This window comes from Branchiostoma belcheri, unplaced genomic scaffold (assembly GCF_001625305.1).
Source record: "Branchiostoma belcheri isolate BF01 breed outbred unplaced genomic scaffold, Haploidv18h27 scaffold30, whole genome shotgun sequence".
Taxonomy (NCBI): Eukaryota; Metazoa; Chordata; class Leptocardii; order Amphioxiformes; family Branchiostomatidae; genus Branchiostoma; species Branchiostoma belcheri.
The window spans coordinates 391,210-409,638 of record NW_017803910.1 but is presented as its reverse complement, the minus strand read 5'-3'; the positions used below and the strand labels follow the sequence as shown (position 1 = coordinate 409,638).

General features: G+C 41.6%; 2 protein-coding genes across 4 annotated transcripts; one reads left to right on the top strand and one right to left on the bottom strand.

Moving 5' to 3' along the window:
- Positions 1 to 254: 254 nt before the first annotated feature.
- Positions 255 to 12,156, bottom strand: LOC109474235 (protein Malvolio-like). 3 transcript variants are annotated; one of them, XM_019774496.1, is made up of 17 exons: positions 12,072 to 12,156; positions 6,332 to 6,540; positions 5,793 to 5,912; positions 5,512 to 5,590; positions 5,162 to 5,309; positions 4,774 to 4,844; positions 4,544 to 4,611; positions 4,116 to 4,271; positions 3,849 to 3,918; positions 3,599 to 3,705; positions 3,245 to 3,334; positions 3,062 to 3,091; positions 2,638 to 2,858; positions 2,130 to 2,205; positions 1,794 to 1,871; positions 1,586 to 1,618; positions 255 to 1,262 (listed from the first exon to the last, which is right to left on the bottom strand). In XM_019774496.1, the coding sequence occupies exons 2-17, from the start codon at positions 6,518 to 6,520 to the stop codon at positions 1,200 to 1,202; spliced, it is 1,599 nt and encodes a 532-aa protein (XP_019630055.1). In that variant the 5' UTR covers positions 6,521 to 6,540; positions 12,072 to 12,156; the 3' UTR covers positions 255 to 1,199. The 3 variants fall into 3 exon arrangements, with proteins under 3 accessions (XP_019630055.1, XP_019630054.1, XP_019630056.1); XM_019774495.1 differs by having other exon boundaries at positions 12,029 to 12,117; XM_019774497.1 differs by lacking the exon at positions 12,072 to 12,156 and adding an exon at positions 6,793 to 6,871.
- A 33-nt stretch (positions 12,157 to 12,189) lies between these two features.
- On the top strand, positions 12,190 to 17,389 carry LOC109474238 (26S proteasome non-ATPase regulatory subunit 3-like). Its single transcript, XM_019774499.1, has 12 exons — positions 12,190 to 12,414; positions 12,870 to 13,063; positions 13,562 to 13,726; positions 14,094 to 14,230; positions 14,605 to 14,795; positions 15,092 to 15,195; positions 15,384 to 15,498; positions 15,637 to 15,756; positions 16,049 to 16,152; positions 16,396 to 16,551; positions 16,779 to 16,829; positions 16,962 to 17,389. Exons 1-12 carry the CDS (start codon positions 12,285 to 12,287, stop codon positions 17,031 to 17,033), a joined length of 1,539 nt encoding a protein of 512 aa, XP_019630058.1. The 5' UTR covers positions 12,190 to 12,284; the 3' UTR covers positions 17,034 to 17,389.
- Positions 17,390 to 18,429: the final 1,040 nt, after the last annotated feature.

The following is an 18,429-nucleotide window of genomic DNA, read 5'->3' as shown; positions in this document are numbered from 1 at the left end:
GGGGGGTGTATGTACACACTGTGTGTGTGTGTCCATATTTGTGTGTGTGTGTGTGTGTGTGTGTGTGTGTGTCCATGTGTGTATGTGTGTGTATGTTTGTGTGTCCATATGTGTGTGTGTGTGTGTGTATGTGTCCATATGTCTGTATGTGTCCATGTTTGTGTGTGTGTGTTTGCCTGTGTGTCCATACATTTCAATGACAGCAGGTGGGTGGGGAATTACCTAACTACAGACCACAAAAAGTTTCATCAGCCAGGTACATATATCATAATCATCATTATGATACAATATTTTCATATAATACATTGTCAGGTCGTGTATATAATACATACATTGTTAAGTCATAGGAAAATATTCAGATCGCATTAAAGGTGGCCAGATTTACTGATTTAATGTGTTAAAGGCTGTTAATCAAGTGAATCTAAAGAAAGTGAAAATAATAAAAACATTTGAAAAATCTGTTTCCAATCACTAAATTCTATGGGCTATGTTCCTCCCTACATCACATCAAATACTGCAATCTTTCATAAACATAACCTTACTGGTCCTGATAGTGTCAATATATAGTTTACGTGGAATTCCTCTATTGTCATAACAAACCTATAGAAAGCAGAGTCTGATATAAAATCTCTTAATAGAATGTTGTTGAATTTACGTTTTGTTCTAATCCTTGATACAAAACATTCTAATCTCATCCTACTAGTAGATTTTTGCCAAAATTTTTTAAAACTCTAGAGATCATAAGAATTTGACCAAGACTTGCCTTTTGTATTAATATTAAGTCATTCAGAAAAGAAATCAATACAATTTTCCATTACCATCTAACTTAAATTGTTCCATTGTTATCACTGACAACTGTATTATAGTAAAACTGGCCAAAAAAGTCAAATCAGAACAACAATTCTCACATCAAGACATTCAAATTTTAACCTATACAAGTGACCAACTCTACACAAGGAGCACCTGGCCATTGTGACTACCTTTTGCCGTGGCCCCTCTGGTAAATTTCCCCATTGACACAAGCCTTATTAAGGAATCCTGTCTATAGTGACCACCTGTCCACATAGATAATATGTTATCAGTCCCTGAGTGGTCTTTTTGGGCAGTTTTGACAGCATGTTATTCCAGAGAAACAGTACACAGTCAGTAGTCTCTCAAATAATAAAATACATTGTGCTCTACATAGTTGTACACGTGTCTCAGTTGATGACACTGTCGACAATCTCCTCCCTTTCTCCTGATCTTCTAGTCCGTATCCTTTCCTGTACAAAGATAAGACATACAGTACCAACTTGAAGTTAAAAAAGATATGTATGGCCTCCCTCTATCAGTATTCACCATGGTAACATCCTAATTCATATCAATATTTGGCTATGCCCAAGCAGTCTTGAATATACATGTATTATTTGAATTGACAAGTACCCTGGTATGTTTTGATAAATTTTTTTCTTAAACAAATATCAAGTACATTTAAATTTGTCTGCAGATCGCGTCAGATATAAAATGTTTCTATAGGAATATTACAAAGCAATCGTCATACGAATATTATAATACTTGACCTGAAATGTTTCTGATTCATACTTACAATGAGTTTGTTCCAGTTGTTGAGGCCAACAGCCTGGGAAAAGATTGAAAAATAAAGCAAAATAATTATGAGACAATCTTAATTTTGTACAATGTTTTAATACAATGTTTAAATTTAACAACATAATATTATGCAAAATTATGAAAACATAAATGACACAAATTAGCATTATTGCCAACAACTATATATGAAATCAAATATGACTTACCAGGTAGAATACAAATATCACATAGATGAGAACAGCTATTCCAACTAAAACATAGCCCCAGATTGGTAGAGCACCCTCCTAGAAAATGGGAAAATATTTCCAGATTACTGAAGAGAACATAGGTTGCTTAATGGCATAGTGAACAGCAAAATTTTCCAGGAGCACATGTAAGCTAATACATTTGTATTTCTAGCATTTTAAATGGATACGTGAAAAATGTAGTCTTTTACATTTGTTTCTGCAAAAATAAATTCCTGTAAGTATCAAATGTATCAACAGCTGACATTAAAATGTTTTTAAAACATTGGAGACAAACTTTTGAGATGATGTTCTTACCAAATAGGTGAATCCGAGGTAGAAGTTGACACCAATAATAACAGTGGCTAAACACCATACAAGTATCTTTGTAAACCTGCAATCAACACAAAATGTAAGCCTAGTATGTCAATGTAAAACCTTTGTGAGCACAGTGGTACAAAAGATAAAACATACTACTGTAACAGCATTTTGCACCAAGGCTGTGAACATTTGTTTCTGATTTGTCTGGTTGTGTAGTTCCATATTGTCTTGCCAGAGGATGTTGTAATACTAGTGCCATCATAACAGAGTTCTAACTTAAACGAGACTCTGGGTCATCAATATAATACTTTATATATAATAGATAAATCCCAAAGCCCCACCCACCTCTATCAAAACACAGGAATGCTAAATAAACACATAAAAATGCACATATTTCATGGGCATGTAACCACTCTCTCATTGGTCAAACTGCTACCTGCCATTCTCTTATTGGTTGAACTACTATTTGTAATGGACAGTCAGGATTGGTCAGTATCACACACACCTGCTGTTCTTGAATTCTCCCATGATGCTCTCACTGGAGGTGAAGTGCAGTATGGGAATGAGGGCGAAGGGCAGCTGGATGCTCATGAGAACATTGAGCCAGTTGTTCAACATGTCCAGATCACGGTGGGCGAACAGAGCGACCACGATGGTCGGACCCATGGCAATGGAACGCGTCAGAAGAACTCTCTTCCATTTAGCCCAGTGAATGTCCAGAAAACCCTTTAGTAGCATAAGAGATTACATTTAGCTAAATGAATGAGCAAAAAAAATCCCAGTTAGCCCAGTTAAGGACAAAAAAAAAACTAGCAGTAACATAGGAATAGACTGTAACATTCTATTTGAGTTAAATATCAGCTGAATTGAAACTGTAAAATGCTAAGCATGATCTTGGATCAACAGATGAAAAAACTATAATATCTCACCTCCATTACAAACTGTCCAGCATATGTACCCTGTGTGAAAATGATAAAAAGTGTTCAACATTTAACTAAATGTGTGAATTAGTTGAGTCAATTTCAAATGATTTTGAGACTTCAATCAAGTTCTTTAATCTTACACGGAAAGCATACATACAATACAGATTTTACAGAGATCTAGACACCTACCGTCATAGTTGAGCTCTGTCCTGCTGCCAGAATGCCTATTCCCCAGATAATCTTCATAGCCAGACCGTATTTCTCAAAGATCCATTTTCCCTGCAGACAGTCATAAACAAGTTTCCACAGATCAACCAATAAAAATTTCCTCTTAATTCAGTGCTATACAAAGAAACATATGTCTGCAACAGGACATACTGGGTCACACCCCTGTCAATCAGCTGAAACCAAATCTCTACCCACTCACTTCCAATCCTTGCTGCTGCTAAAGACAAGATACATACAAACTCCCCCTAACCCAGCACCACCCAAAACTATACTTCTGTCCCAGCAGTCAAAATGCAGACAAATTTGAGGACTTACTGCAGCACTAAGGCTGGGGTTCTGGTATTTACTGGTGTCGGAGAAGGCGTGGGCAAACGTAGCTGTCACAAATAGGTTGATCAGGAAGGACACAAACAAAGCAATGGCTGGAATAAACGGTAGAACACAAACATTAAAAGCATTCTTGTGTTGAAGCATTATTCAAACATTTCTTTTGGAACTGTTAAAAGATAGTGATTGACTCTGGAATAAGATGATATTGTTTGACAGTATGAAATGTAATTCTCACCTGACTCAACAGCATTGTACATGTTGGCTTCTTTGATCTTGTCTTTGTCTTTCCTGTCAATATCTCTGGACTGGGCAAAGGCATATCATTATGATAGTGATTAAAAGGCATTTACATTAGCAACAGAGATATCATACTATATACATGTACTAAGAACTGACAGAATAACATGAGGAAGGTATTATTGGATCCACCTCTAAGGCATTGCCAAAAAAATGTACCAGACTATTTCCTAAGTCAGATATGATAAAATTAAAAAGTCTTTACCAGGACTAGTGCAGAGTGCAGGTAGATGTTGTGAGGCATGATGATGGCACCAACAATCCCCACAGCTTGTTGAATAGCCTCTTTGTTACAGTTCTGGCACCATGGAAACCACATGCCCTGTAGGATCTGTCCCTGGTTGGGCTGGATGGTACAATACTGGGGGCACAGAAATAATGGCACATTAGCCTATTTTGCAATGGTCCCAGAAACTAACATTGAGGAACACCTAATTAATGTTCATTTCTGGGACCATTGCAAAAATAATATAATGGGGCGTGTAATTTTTGTGAGAGACTACAATCATACTTATTATTTATTTTAGACTGTTTACACAAATGAATTCATAATGCTGTCTTTCAGTAACTATTTGTTATAATTTGTATTCTATTTTGTCCCTTATTTCAAGAATAAAGTGACTGATGACCTACCATATAACCAAAGGAAAAGGCCATAATGGTGATGAGAGTGCAGAACAAACCCTCAAGTTTACGTAGACCTACAAAGAAAAAAATTACACTTAGCGTCAAGTTAGCGATCTTGTTTAAAAACTTTTAGAATTTGTAGTAAATTATGTTATTGGAATCAGTAAATCAACAATTTGAACTGTCTCTAAAGATAAGTACAGTTTTAGAAGAAGATTGAAGTAAGAATTTCTTACCATAATTTTCCAAGAAGAGAAATGTAAATGTGTCGGCTCCAGTTAGAATCACTCCTGCCCAGATTGGAATTCTGTGGAAAGGGGCAGCAAAAACATCATCCATGATCTAATCTGTGACAAATATTCTGATAAACTATCTTACTCAGTCAATCAAGTTAAACCCAATCTCCCCCCACTCACTTCCAATCGTAGCCGTTCAGGACAACATACATACAAACCAGTGCCGCCCAAAACAATATTTCTGGCCCAGAAGTAATATTGGGTTGCTAATTATTGCTTTACAGCAAGGGAGTGAGGTGTCCTTTCTGGTTTGTCTATAGTGTGCAATTGGGTGTATTTCTAAGATGTTCTGCCAGGGGGCGTTGTGACACATGGGAGTTTTACTTACTTGCCAGCAGACAGCAGGTTCATGGCGATGGCGGACCCCACCACCTCCTGGATGTCACTGCCGATGATGGCGATCTCCATCATGATCCACAGGGCCAGGCGCGGGCCGCGGGGGTACTTCTGTCGACACACCTGGGCCAGGTGCAGGCCTGCAATGGCAGGTGAAAACAGCTGAGGAATGTAGGTGTAAGACAGTAGGAATGTCCACTGTGTTGGTGTACATTTTCAAGACAATCTTGCTCAACAATGGATACTTACAAACATGTCTATTCGCATGAGTAGACTGTGAGGTGATATTATCTAAAAACATTTGTTTTGAAGTTTGTAATTATAACGTTACATGTTACCTACCAGTGACACATCCAAGTCTGGCAGCCAGAAGTTGCAGTATCAGTCCCATGACTGTGGACCACATCAATACCCATAGGAGCTGGGGAACAGACAAAACCAGCATTACCATTACTGTAAATTGAAAGTGCCGTTTTATAAATATTTAGTCCATTGTGTTACAAGTCCATCTTTTCCGTGCAAAAATTTGAGCACCACAAGTTTTACTGGTATGTAAGGAACATACTTTTTATAGTGTGAACTTAGTCAACTCATAATCTAAGACTATAAGATTGTACATGTACCTTGTATTTTGCTATAGCTCCTGCTGTCAGATCAGACTCGATATTTCCTGGGTCGAGGTAAGCGATGCTCATCAGCCAACCAGGGCCGGTGAAAGCCCAGAGCTTCCGAAAACTGAAACCCTAGTGTGGAAGACAAGATAACCAATTAATTTCCTGTAATTTTGTTTGAATAATTGGAGAATTAATGATGCAATATTGTCAATCATGTAGATAAAACACACACACAGGATTAGACGCTTGCAGGCCATTTTCAAGCTGTGTTAACATATGTACATAACATATGTACCTAAAGACAAAAATTTACTGTTTCATACCATGAATCATGATTACATGGTACCCATTCCTAGTCACCCCCTACCATATACTAGCACCCAGTGCAAGCCAGGTCACAACCCTGTCAATCAACCAAAACCCAATCTCCACCCACCCACTTCCAATCCTTGCTGCCCAGGACATGATACAAATTTATATACAAAAACCAACACCCTAAACAATACTTCCATCCCGATATTGAGATAATGAGTGACTTGAATACTTACTGAGCTTGATGTTGAGGGGATATGAACCTGCCCGGGAGCGATTTCAAAGTTGACCTGAGTCTCATTGTCTCTGCCGTCTTCCGACACATCGGGGAGACTGGAGTTGTGGTCAGCTCCAGCGGGAGAGTATACCTGTTCACTGTAGGACAGGTCATCATTGGGGACAAGTGGTCTTCTGTCATCTGCCATTGTCTTCTGTAGAACAAATACTGGACAGAAGGAAACAAAGAACATGTGTTAACCTGTACATGTTTATCTGTATATTGTATAGTACTGTTGGTATAACACAAGAGTTTTGCAGGCATATGATATATTACACAAAATGACTTGTTACACACATTCTTTGTGCTGCAGGAGTTCTTGAATGCTTTTCTAGTAATGATGCCCCAACTGTACTTTTTGGAAGCGATCAAGTTCCACTCTACAATTATAGTTCTTGGAAAATACTAGGTTTTGTATACCTCAATCCTGGAATAATTCTTAACTTGAGTGAATTTACCTGACTGCTGTTCTCCAACAGATCTGAAGAATGACTCGTTGTTTCTCTGATATATATCAGCTGATTTTAGAATTCTTTTCTCCTTATCCATGGCCACCAGTCCATGTACCAGGCAGTACCAGGTACTGCCTGGCTGAGCACAGAACCTGATGACTAATGATTAACTGTGTGTACCATGTTGTCCTTGTTACAACTAAACCCCATACCAGGCAGTGGTAATCGTCAATGCCACTATTATAATATTATGAATATAGTAGAGAATGAAGTATCTTTCATCAAAGAATCATAATATATAGTTTATGGCTGATTTTGGCTGAGAGCTAGGAAAATTGCTTTTGTGTTCCTGGTTTCAGTCCTGAAAAGTTACCTGAGTCAGTAGGTAGGGATTTATTATTTTCACGAACTTGAGTGAATGTGTTTTATCACAACAAAAAAACTTAAACGCTAATCGATTCTCAATACATGTTTTTCAAACATTGATACTAATAATAGCTGGGGTGTATGGGGTGTCAGATAGGGACAGTACCTCTGCAGGGGGGGCTTGCCATGCCCTTTAGGCAGTAATATTCGCCCATAGGGTAGCTCGTCCTGCTTCGGCTCTCATCTGATGCTCAGCTCTCACCTGTGGCTCCTAGAAGCTGTAGCATGCGCAGCGGCCACACCCCGGGCAACCGCTTTGGCAGGCGGGCTAAACCAGGTGAGGGTAGCCGGTTGGGTCGCAAACCCTCCGGTGAGTCTCTGTCTTGGGAGTGCCTATCCCAGCATGCGAAGACTGGACCCGGCAGAAAGTGCATTTAGGACGAATGTTGGCTAATGCTCAGGAAGGCGGGGACAGCACAGTGCTGTGGAGCGCTTTGAGCAGGGCAAGGCATTAAAAGCGTCCTGGTCATCCACTGCGCCCTTCTCACCCCCAGTCGTCTCGACACTTGTCCTGCCACTGGAATTGGTTGGGAACAGGGAAGAGAGAGTGAGGCTGACGACATTGCGCAACTCTCCCTCACTTTAATCCACTTCACGCGCAAGTCAAAGACATCACAGAACAAATCCCTAAAGCCCTGTGGCGAGGGGCAAATTGGCGAAGCAGCAGGTGAGGATACACTGGGAGCTGTAGCCACGAACCCCCACACAGGCGGCCCAGGACATGTGGTCGCTCTCTACTGGACCGAAGCAGCAGTGGAGTTCGGCAGCCTTCTGGGTGTCTGAGCAGCCCTTTTTAGGATCGCTCTGCTCACCTCCGTAGCCTGAGGAAGGGGCTAGAAAAGGTGCCCTAAAAATAGCCTGCTTCACCTCCCCCTGGCCTGTTCGCCGTGGCAGGAGGGGATCCCAACAAAGCGGTAAGCACTCAAGAAAGAAAACGTTGGTGAGACCACTCACCATTGGCACATGGAATGTGCGGACGCTCATGGACAGCGCCAAGGCAGAGAGACCCGAGAGACGAACAGCACTCGTCGCAAGGGAACTTGACAGGTACAATATTCAGATTGCAGCCCTGAGTGAAACTAGGTTTGCAAATGAAGGTCAACTGACAGAAGCTAACGCAGGTTATACCTTCTTCTGGAGTGGCCGCAGTAGTGAGGAGCGTCGTGAAGCTGGAGTGGGGTTTGCCATCAAGTCGAACCTGATCTCCAGGCTTACAAACCTCCCCAAAGGAGTGAATGACCGACTGATGACTCTCCGGCTGCCAATGAAAGGCAAGTGCCAGGCTACTTTCATCAGTGCATATGCCCCTACAATGACTAACCCCGAGGAAGTCAAAGACAAGTTCTATGAAGACCTCGAGGCCCTCATAATGGATGTACCAAAGGGAGATAAACTAGTTATCCTTGGCGATTTCAATGCCAGAGTTGGTACAGATTACCAGACTTGGGATGGAGTTCTCGGCAGAAACGGAATAGGCAAATGTAACAGCAATGGTCATCTTCTGCTGAAAACCTGTGCGACCCATGACCTTCTTATTACAAACACAATATTTCGCCAACCAAACCGCAACAAGACATCGTGGATGCATCCACGCAGCAAACACTGGCACCTCATAGATTACGTGATAGTCCGGAGAAGGGACAGGCAGGATGTCAGAGTAACAAAGTCTATGTGCGGTGCAGACTGCTGGACAGACCACAGGTTAATTCGCTCAAAGCTCAACATGCACATCAAGCCCAAGAGGCGCCCTCAAGGCAAACCAGCAAACAAAAGACTAAACACCAGACTGCTGGAAGATAGTTCTGTGAAAAACAATCTGAGAGATAACTTAGACAACAAGCTCAGGGACTTGAACTTCTGTTCAAACGGAGCAGAAGAAGACTGGACTGCTCTCAAAGAAGTTCTGTACAACACTGCACGTTCTCACCTTGGACTACAGACACGAAAGCATCAGGATTGGTTTGATGAAAACGATGAGGACATCCAGAAATTACTAGATGAAAAACATGCTGCTTACAGAGCATTTCAACAGGCAAACAGGTCGGATGCCAAGAAAGCAGTGTACAATGCCAGTAAAGCCAAAGTGCAGGCTAAGCTGAGGGAAATGCAGGATTCTTGGCTCAGTCACAAGGCGGACGAGATACAGATGTTTGCAGACAGTAACAACACAAAGCACTTCTATGATGCCCTGAAGGCCATCTACGGACCACAATCCACTGGTACATCTCCACTGCTCAGTGCCGATGGTACCACTTTGATCACCGACAAAGACAAGATCCTAGAAAGGTGGGCCGAGCACTTCTGCAACGTCCTAAACAGGCCCTCTGTCATGAATGATGAAGCCATAAATGACATGCCTCAAGTTCCGGTTAACATCACTCTGGATGAACTCCCGACAGAGCAGGAAGTCCAGCAAGCTATCCAGCTCCTCTCAAACGGTAAAGCACCAGGCTCTGACGCTATACCAGCAGAAGTCTACAAGGCTGGGGGAACAGTCCTGACTCAGAAGCTTACTGAGTTCTTTCAGTCTCTGTGGGAGAAGGAAGAAATTCCCCAGGAGTTCAAAGACGCCTCAATTGTTCATCTCTACAAAAGGAAGGGCAACAGGCAGTCTTGTGACAACCACAGGGGGATTTCCTTACTTGTCATAGCTGGCAAAATACTAGCCAGAGTTCTCTTAAACCGACTCATTCAGCACATGGACGAACACCTGCCTGAGAGTCAGTGCGGTTTCCGAGAGGGTCGAGGAACGGCTGACATGATATTCGCAGCACGTCAGCTCCAGGAGAAGTGTCAGGAACAGAACAGGGACTTATACACCACTTTTGTAGACCTGACAAAGGCCTTCGATACAGTTAACCGCAACGGACTCTGGAGAATCATGGGAAAGTTTGGCTGCCCTAGCAAATTCATCAACATGGTACGCCAATTTCACGATGGAATGCAGGCCAGAGTGCTGGATGCTGGCGACTCCTCAAGTGCCTTTGCAGTTACAAATGGAGTTAAGCAAGGGTGCGTGCTTGCACCGACGCTGTTCAGTATGATGTTCACTGCCATGTTGTCTAATGCCTTCCGCGAGGATGATGCCACAAGCATCAAAATCAGGTACCGTACTGACGGCAGACTCTTCAACTTGAGGAGACTTAAGGCCAAGACGAAGGTGAAGGTGACGTCTGTGCGTGACTTCCTGTTTGCAGACGACAGTGCGTTAAATGCTGCCTCAGAGGACTTGATGCAACAGAGTATGGATCGCTTTTCTTCTGCTGCTGACAACTTTGGTCTCACGATAAGCACTAAGAAAACAGAGGTCCTGTACCAACCTGCACCGCACAAGCCGTACGTGGATCCTGTCATTACTGTAAACGGGGAATCACTAAAGGCAGTTGCAAAATTCAAGTACCTTGGCAGCACACTCTCCAGGTCTGTAAACATAGACGATGAGGTTGACGCACGGGTCGCTCTGGCAAGCTCCTCCTTCGGACGTCTGCGAGCCTCAGTGTGGGAGAGGAGAGGCATTAGACTGAGCACGAAGTTAAAAGTGTACAGGGCAGTTGTACTGCCATCACTACTGTACGCCTGCGAAACATGGACGATCTACGCACGTCATGCCAGAAAGCTCAATCGCTTTCACATAAACTGCCTGAAAAGACTCATGAAGATCACTTGGCAAGACAAAGTCCCAGACACAGAGATCCTCCAGCGGGCCGATCTGCCAAGCATCCACACACTGCTGAGGAGAGCCCAAGTCAGATGGGCAGGCCACCTGGTAAGGATGCCTGACACACGGCTACCGAAGAGACTTCTGTACAGTGAACTGGTAGAAGGCAAGCGCTCAGTAGGAGGACAGAAAAAGCGCTTTAAGGACACACTGAAAACAACTCTTAAGAGTTTCGAGATAGATACATCTACCTGGGAATCAGCAGCCCAAAACCGTGCTGCCTGGCGCAGCCACATCAGCAGCGGTGCTATCCTCTACGAGGAAACTAGGATCGCTGAAGCCGTGAGGAAACGCGCTTCCAGAGCTGCCCCCACATCCCGGACTCCAGGAACCCACCTGTGCCCGACCTGTGGCAGAACCTTCAGAGCCCGTATAGGACTTGTGAGCCACAGCCGGACACACAAGACCTGATGTGATGTTCATTGGTCATCGTCGACTACGACGGACGAACAACACACACACAACACTAATAATAGCTAATAGGGCATCTAAAGTTAGATATCTTATCAGCTTTGACAAACAAATACAAAGTTTAAGGCTAGAGTTCGGTCTTGACACAATGACTGTTGACTGTTGCATGGAAGGACAGAAAATAAAAATAAAAACATAAAAACATGGAAAAAGAAGTAGTGAAAAGAAAATGGGAATATATACGCATGTACTGAGTGCCGAAATACATCTTCACGTATAACTGTTACATGTATGATGTAGATACATAATTTCTGACATTTTAAGACTGTGTGCATCATATGGGCTGTTTTAGTGCCAACTATGAACGCCAGAAACATGAGATAATTGCACAAATATGTTAAAGTGGAAGTAAAGTAAAAACACACGAATATTCTTTTACATAAAAATATTTCATTTTTGGTACAAAACTGCTGCGTAATGCCCCTTAGACCCTAAAACATCTGCCGGCACGTAGCTAGGACCGTAACCTTGAAACTAAAGTTACAGGCAAGTCATGACCACACCAATGATATTTTTCCCACTCATGTTCTTCCAGTTCTTTAATCATCCTTACTCACACTCACACTGTAACTAAGGACTACCCTATTACCTTAAGGAACGTAAAAACTCCAGTTTGACAGCTAGAGACCTACCTGTACCCGACCGGAAACATCACGTGCAACAGATGGTGTAATCAGGGCAGAGGTCAAGGGTCAGAGCATAGGTCAAGTGTTAAAGGTGAACTGTCCTCTCCCATCATCCTCCACTAGGCATGCGCAAAAGGTAACCATCAAATGTGCTGAAGACAAAATTAGGAAAGAACGGAATAGTTTCTTCGTTTTAAAACAAAAGGTACAAGTAGAAAAATGGTGAAAGAAGCAGTGAAGGAGAAGAAGGGAACCCCGCAGGATGTGGAGATGAAGGATGCAGACGCGGTGACGAACGGAGATGTGCCGGAGAAGGGAAAAAAAGAGACGGACCAACTCACACTGGAAGGTACGGTCTATATTGCAATATCATTGCGCCCCCCTCCCACCCTGGTAAACACGATTTGCCAAAATTTGTTCCTCATGATAGATTTGTAACGGCAAATTTATCAATAGTTCCTGGTTATGGTTAAGGGGTTTGAGGTAGAACATATCTCATACCTTGAATATGTAATTTTAAAATATGACTTGAAATTAAGTGTAAATTATTGTTACAAACACCACTAATTTCTTAAGGCGAATATACCATTATTAATTTATACCAAATCAGTTAACTTTACGTATGAAATATTACCTTACAACCTTGTTCCATGGTGAAGTTCCATGGACGAAATAGTTAATTTTTATGGATTTTGAAACAGAAAACCACCCAGTAACTGGAAGATAAAAAAAGTGCTGTGTTGTTTCATAATATTTTGACACAAGTCGTTTAGTATGACGAATACCTCTTCCAATCTTCCACAGATATCAGAGAGCAGGTGAAGTTGATAGAGAAGGGTGTGAATGGGAAGGAGCCCAGGTTCGTTTCCCGTGTCCTGTGGTCGTTTTCCGCCACCCGACGGCGCCTGAACCACAGCGTGCTGCGCCGACTTATCAACGCGTACTTCCCGAGTACCAACATGGCGGCCAAGGAGGCCCTGCAGCAGTACCTGGACGAGGTGTGTATATGTTTTTTTTTTTAGTAAGTCTGGCTCTAGTCTAGCAATGGCCAAAGGAGTAGAGTGTTTGCCAAGTGCATTCGGTAGGTTGTGAGTTTGATCCCCAGCCGAGTCATACCAAAGACTTTTAAACTGGTACACTCTGCTTAGCACTCAGCATTGGGGAAAGAGAATGGTAGTTAAATGTGGGGTTGTGTGGCGTAATGGCAGAGGGCATTAGGCTCAGAATCAAGATGTCCTGGGTTCGAATCCTGCCAAGTCACCAACCTTGCACCCTTCGGAAAGGCACTTAAAACAACTTTCCTCACTTCACTCAGGTGAAAATGAGTATGCCAAAATGATCATTATCATGACTGTGGGCATTAAAGGAAAACCAAACCAACCAAACCTAAGCACACATAAGTGATTGAGTTTAGCTCCGTATTCAAACACACACGAATTTTGCAGCCAGAATAAGACACAAAAATATGTACATAATGTGCTTGATTTTTCTCCCAGCCAATGGACACAGAGAGCCATGCCAGCACCCCGTCCAGTTCCGTGTCCACCCCCAGCACACGGCCGCGCAGCTCGCGCCCCCCTCCCACCTTCGTGGCTGAGGTGGAGGTGTACATCCAGCTGCTGGTCGTGGTGCATCTCATCGACACAAAACGTCTGGATGATGTAAGTCTGATGCACATGTTTGCAAAAAAACTGTAAATGCTGTAGTTACCTCTGGGGCTGAAGTATTGTTTTAGGGAAGCTTCTTTCATGGGGAGGACTGGAAGTGTTTTGTTTTGGGTTGAACTTGAAGTGACTGGTTTCAGTTGATTGACAGGGTTGTGACCCGGTATGCTCTGGGTGGTAGGATGTGGTATGATGTCACCAGAAACCAAGTTAAATGATACAATTGTAGGACAGTATTATCCAGTGATTTACCAACCTGATACACCTATTTAGTAAAAGTGAGAATGTTTGGTGTATTTTTTATTTTGTAGTGTGTTTTTACATACTTTTACATACTTTTTGTTTGTTCGTTTGTTTTTTGTAGGCATTGCAGTGCTCTGAGTCCCTGGTACAGAAGATCATCAGTCTGAACAGAAGGTCCATGGATGCCCTGGCAGCCAAGTGTCTGTTCTACCATGCCAGAGTGTACGAACTCATGGGACAACTCAGCCAAGTTAGAAGGTACTAACGTTTATGTACATTATTTGCTCTATAGGGAAATGTGCATAGATGAATCTGGAATAATTGAGAAAATTCATATTGTTGTCATTTGTATATTCCTAATGTAGGACTCAAAATACCCATCTGCAATTTATAGGAAAATTTTAGAGGTGATGTACTGTGTAATCATGGTAGAAAACCTAAATCTTGATGTAATATTAAAGTAATACAGAAGTAAGATATGTCATATAATTGTATGAGTATTAGTCCATTCTATGATGTAATTCAATCTGGTATTATCCCATGGTGGTACAATACAGATCCAATACATTTACCAACACTTACAAAGCTTTCCCTGAGGTCTGAAATCTCTGAATGTTTTTCCCGTGCTACAGTTTCCTGAACTCCCGCCTGCGTACATCTACGATCCATGTGGACAGCCACTCGCAGGCCATGTTACTGAACCTCCTCCTGCGCAACTACCTACATTACAACCTGTACGACCAGGCAGCCAAACTGGTCAGCAAGAGTACCTTTCCTGAAACTGCCAACAACAACGAGTGGGCTCGCTTCTTGTACTATATAGGTAAGGAGACTCCACTTAATAGAAAATCTTAGTTGAACAAAGAATGTCAAAATCCAAAACCGCTTGCCATTAACACCATTGTAAATAAACATCGGCTTCATGCAAAGTTTCTGGCGAAATCACAACATAAATTGAGTGCAAAATATGACAGAAAAACTAGTAGATGCGACAAGAATGAAGTAGCTGTCTGCTAAGAATTGTCCAACAATGACATACAAAGTTGGACATGATAGTTGTTGTATACCCTGTGATGTACATACATGTATATTCAAATCGGTTGTGTGTGTTTCTGACAGGTCGTATCAAGGCCATCCAGCTGGAGTATTCAGCAGCCCACGGTCACCTGACAGAAGCCCTGAGGAAGGCTCCCACCTCTGCCGCTGTGGGCTTCAAACAGACAGTTAGTACTGCAAACTCTCTCTCTGGGCTCTGATCAAGTTAGGGGAGACGAGTTCAAAAGTCTCCATTGTTTTTGTTTTTTTTTGTTACCGAATGATTTTGATGTGAAAGTGGTGTACAACACATGTATTGGATCTTTGAATGTTTTGTTAAAACGTTTTTCAACGTGTCAATGTGCTTTGTTTTCAGGTGAGCAAACTTGCCATCACAGTGGAGTTGTTACTGGGTGAGATCCCAGAGCGCTCACAGTTCATCTCTCCTGCCATGAAGAGATCACTTGCACCATATTTCCAACTCACACAAGGTGAGGGGAATGAATTTTTTTTTAAACTACAATGTACAGCATCCTATGATGTCAAGGTTCATTGTACAATGTACAATAAGCTATGGGACTACCTTACCTACCTACAAATAAATTGTGAACTGTATTCTGTTCCCCTAGCCGTGCGTACTGGTAACCTGGCCAAGTTTAACGAAGTGTTGGAGAAGTATGGGGACAGGTTCCAGGCAGACAACACATGGACACTGATCATCAGGCTCAGACATAACGTCATCAAGACAGGTTGGTTCTAATAATAATGGTTTCTAATATTACAGCGTTACTGCTAGCTTGTTAAAGGTTCAACTCATACAATGCATGTTTGTTAAAAGTAGCATTGCCACCCCCATGCAGACCCTAAACATGCACATTTCCCGATAAGTATTTCACTTCAATTCAGCAAGAATATTTTTAGCACAAATGCTGGGATAAGACAGCCAGTCGTTAAAAAACACCGAAGAACGCATAAGAGAAATTTTACTGTGGTGTGTGCCGGGTGTGTGTCCTTTGACAACTCACCTTCGTATTTCTGCAGGTGTACGAATGATCAGCCTCTCGTACTCGCGCATTTCGTTGGCGGACATCGCTCAGAAGCTTCAGCTGGATAGTCCTGAGGACGCAGAGTTCATCGTTGCTAAGGTAAATTGATTCAGCTTGCAGATGTAGGCCACAAGGAATGTGCACTGTGTAATCATAGTTTAAAACATAAACAATGTCATACATATTATGTAATTCAATTGGGTTGGTTGACAATACAGTTCTAATACATTCACAAAAGCCAAAACACTTACCAAGGCTCTGAACTTCCTGATTTCTTGTTGTCTTTGCATGTAGCTTGCAATTCCAATTGCAACTCTTGATTGCCCTGTATCTATAATGTAGGCCATAAGAGATGGTGTGATCGAGGCCACCATTGACCATGAGAAGGGGTACGTGCAGTCCAAGGAGAACACTGACATCTACAGCACACGGGAGCCACAGCTGGCCTTCCACCAGCGCATCAGCTTCTGTCTGGACATTCACAACCAGTCTGTAAAGGTGGGGACTTTTTGGGACATGCTTTGTTTGCGTGTGTGTATCTGTGTGTCCGTGTATGTGTGTGTCTATGTGAAAGCTTGAGTGTGTGTGAGTGTGTGTGTGCATGTATGTATGTGTAAGAGATTATGTACTTACATGTGTGTGTGCGTGCGTGAGAGAGAGTGTATCAGTCTCTGAGCAACATTTCATTTAAACATTTTTCACAAATGTCCTGTACTATTTTTCAGGCCATGCGCTTCCCACCAAAATCTTACAGCAAAGATTTGGAGTCTGCCGAGGTGAGTACAAGTACAGTATAGATAGCAACAATTTCTGTATCTCCAATTTTCAGACTCAATGTATAAAAAGATGTGATGCAAACTGTTAAATGTAAACTTAATGGCAAAATCAACTTCATCTCATTTTTACAGGAACAGAGAGAGCGGGAACGTCAGGATCTTGAACTAGCCAAGGAGATAGCCGACGACGAAGACGATTTCTAGGGAAAAAAACATAACAAAGTTGTACATACGCCTGAGCTTAGTCAGTGGAAAATTATAGCAATAGTCCTCAGTCAAGGTTTATAAATTCAACAGCTACATTCGCTATGTCTTTTGAATTAACAAAGGTATCAATGTTTTGCACTATCCTGGATTTGTCCCTCGGTTCGACAGGAAATTTTGTCTACCATAAACGCTTTAAAATTTGCTCAGCAGTCACAAAGACATACATGTATACATTCTTTGCTTACAATGGTAGGTAGGTGTAACTTGACTCAAGTGATAGTTGCTTGCCTTTGAGTTAAACGTGTAACATGTATAACACTTGAAAACAAAGGAAGTATGAATATTAAAGAATATACATCCAGAATTGCATCTGCTGTCTTATTTCTTCCAGGATGGAACATTTGTTTTCTTGTAGAAGTACTAGTACATAGTAATAATAAAAAAAGACGGCAAAACATTTACTTTTTTAGTTTTCCTTGAGTATTGTTACATGTATCCAGTTGAAATGTCATAAAACAAAGATTAACTTTATTCTCACAGTTAACATAATTTTCTTGGCGATACATAATTAAATTTTCTTTGGTGATGGATGCTCTTTGTCTTCGTTAAAATTGATACAAAAAAAGTACTAATGTCTATGCCATCCAATGTTTACGAGCCATTAACAATCATATTGCAGCAATCATCATTTGGAAAACTGACTACATACAAAATGGTTACAAAATCATCACATATTCTGATTAAGGCATTAAAATGTGAACACATATACTACATAAATGTACAATAACTTGGTGAAAAATACACTGTTCAACATAAAATCTCAAAGTGATTTAGCTATAGTCAGGCTAGGTGAAAAACTGTAGAAAAAAAATGTCTTCGGTACCATGGATTGGAAGTACAACGAAACTGAATCTTTAACATTGGATTCTGCAGAAATGTATAGCCAATCTTGACTGAGTGGATTAGGGATTTTAGAAATTTACATGTCAATTGCCTCTGCCCAGAATTTAATACTGCTAGATACGTATTACACATACTTAAAACATAATATGTACAGTGATTTCATACCCTTTTACTCCGGGGCAATCAAATATCTACAATCAGTGTAAAATAATAATAAAGATATTGGAATACTTCACAATACCTACTTCACATTACATCATTTGAATAATTATTTCAGGTGATACAAAAGATTGACAGAGGATCAAGTTGGAAAGGTAACAAGTGCAACCTAGTGCATATACAGTAAGGCCATCCTCACTAGATACATGTAGCTTCAAACCAAGGTGGGGTGTGACAGGCCAAGTTATATTTGAAGATACACAATACAACACTAGGTTTCTATTGGCACATATCACATCACAACTTAGCATAATGTGTAATATACTAGTAG

Excerpts from the sequence above, each read along its gene's own strand:
- LOC109474235 (XM_019774496.1), bottom strand. The coding sequence starts at position 6,520 with ATGGCAGATGACAGAAGACCACTTGTCCCCAATGATGACCTGTCCTAC. Across the intron at positions 3,092-3,244 it reads GACAGAGCTCAACTATGACG|GGTACATATGCTGGACAGTT; the intron begins GTAGGTGTCTAG and ends ATTTTCACACAG. Across the intron at positions 1,619-1,793 it reads TGATATTTGTATTCTACCTG|GCTGTTGGCCTCAACAACTG; the intron begins GTAAGTCATATT and ends ATCTTTTCCCAG.
- LOC109474238 (XM_019774499.1), top strand. The coding sequence starts at position 12,285 with ATGGTGAAAGAAGCAGTGAAGGAGAAGAAGGGAACCCCGCAGGATGTG. Across the intron at positions 14,231-14,604 it reads CAACTCAGCCAAGTTAGAAG|TTTCCTGAACTCCCGCCTGC; the intron begins GTACTAACGTTT and ends CCCGTGCTACAG. Across the intron at positions 15,757-16,048 it reads ACATAACGTCATCAAGACAG|GTGTACGAATGATCAGCCTC; the intron begins GTTGGTTCTAAT and ends GTATTTCTGCAG.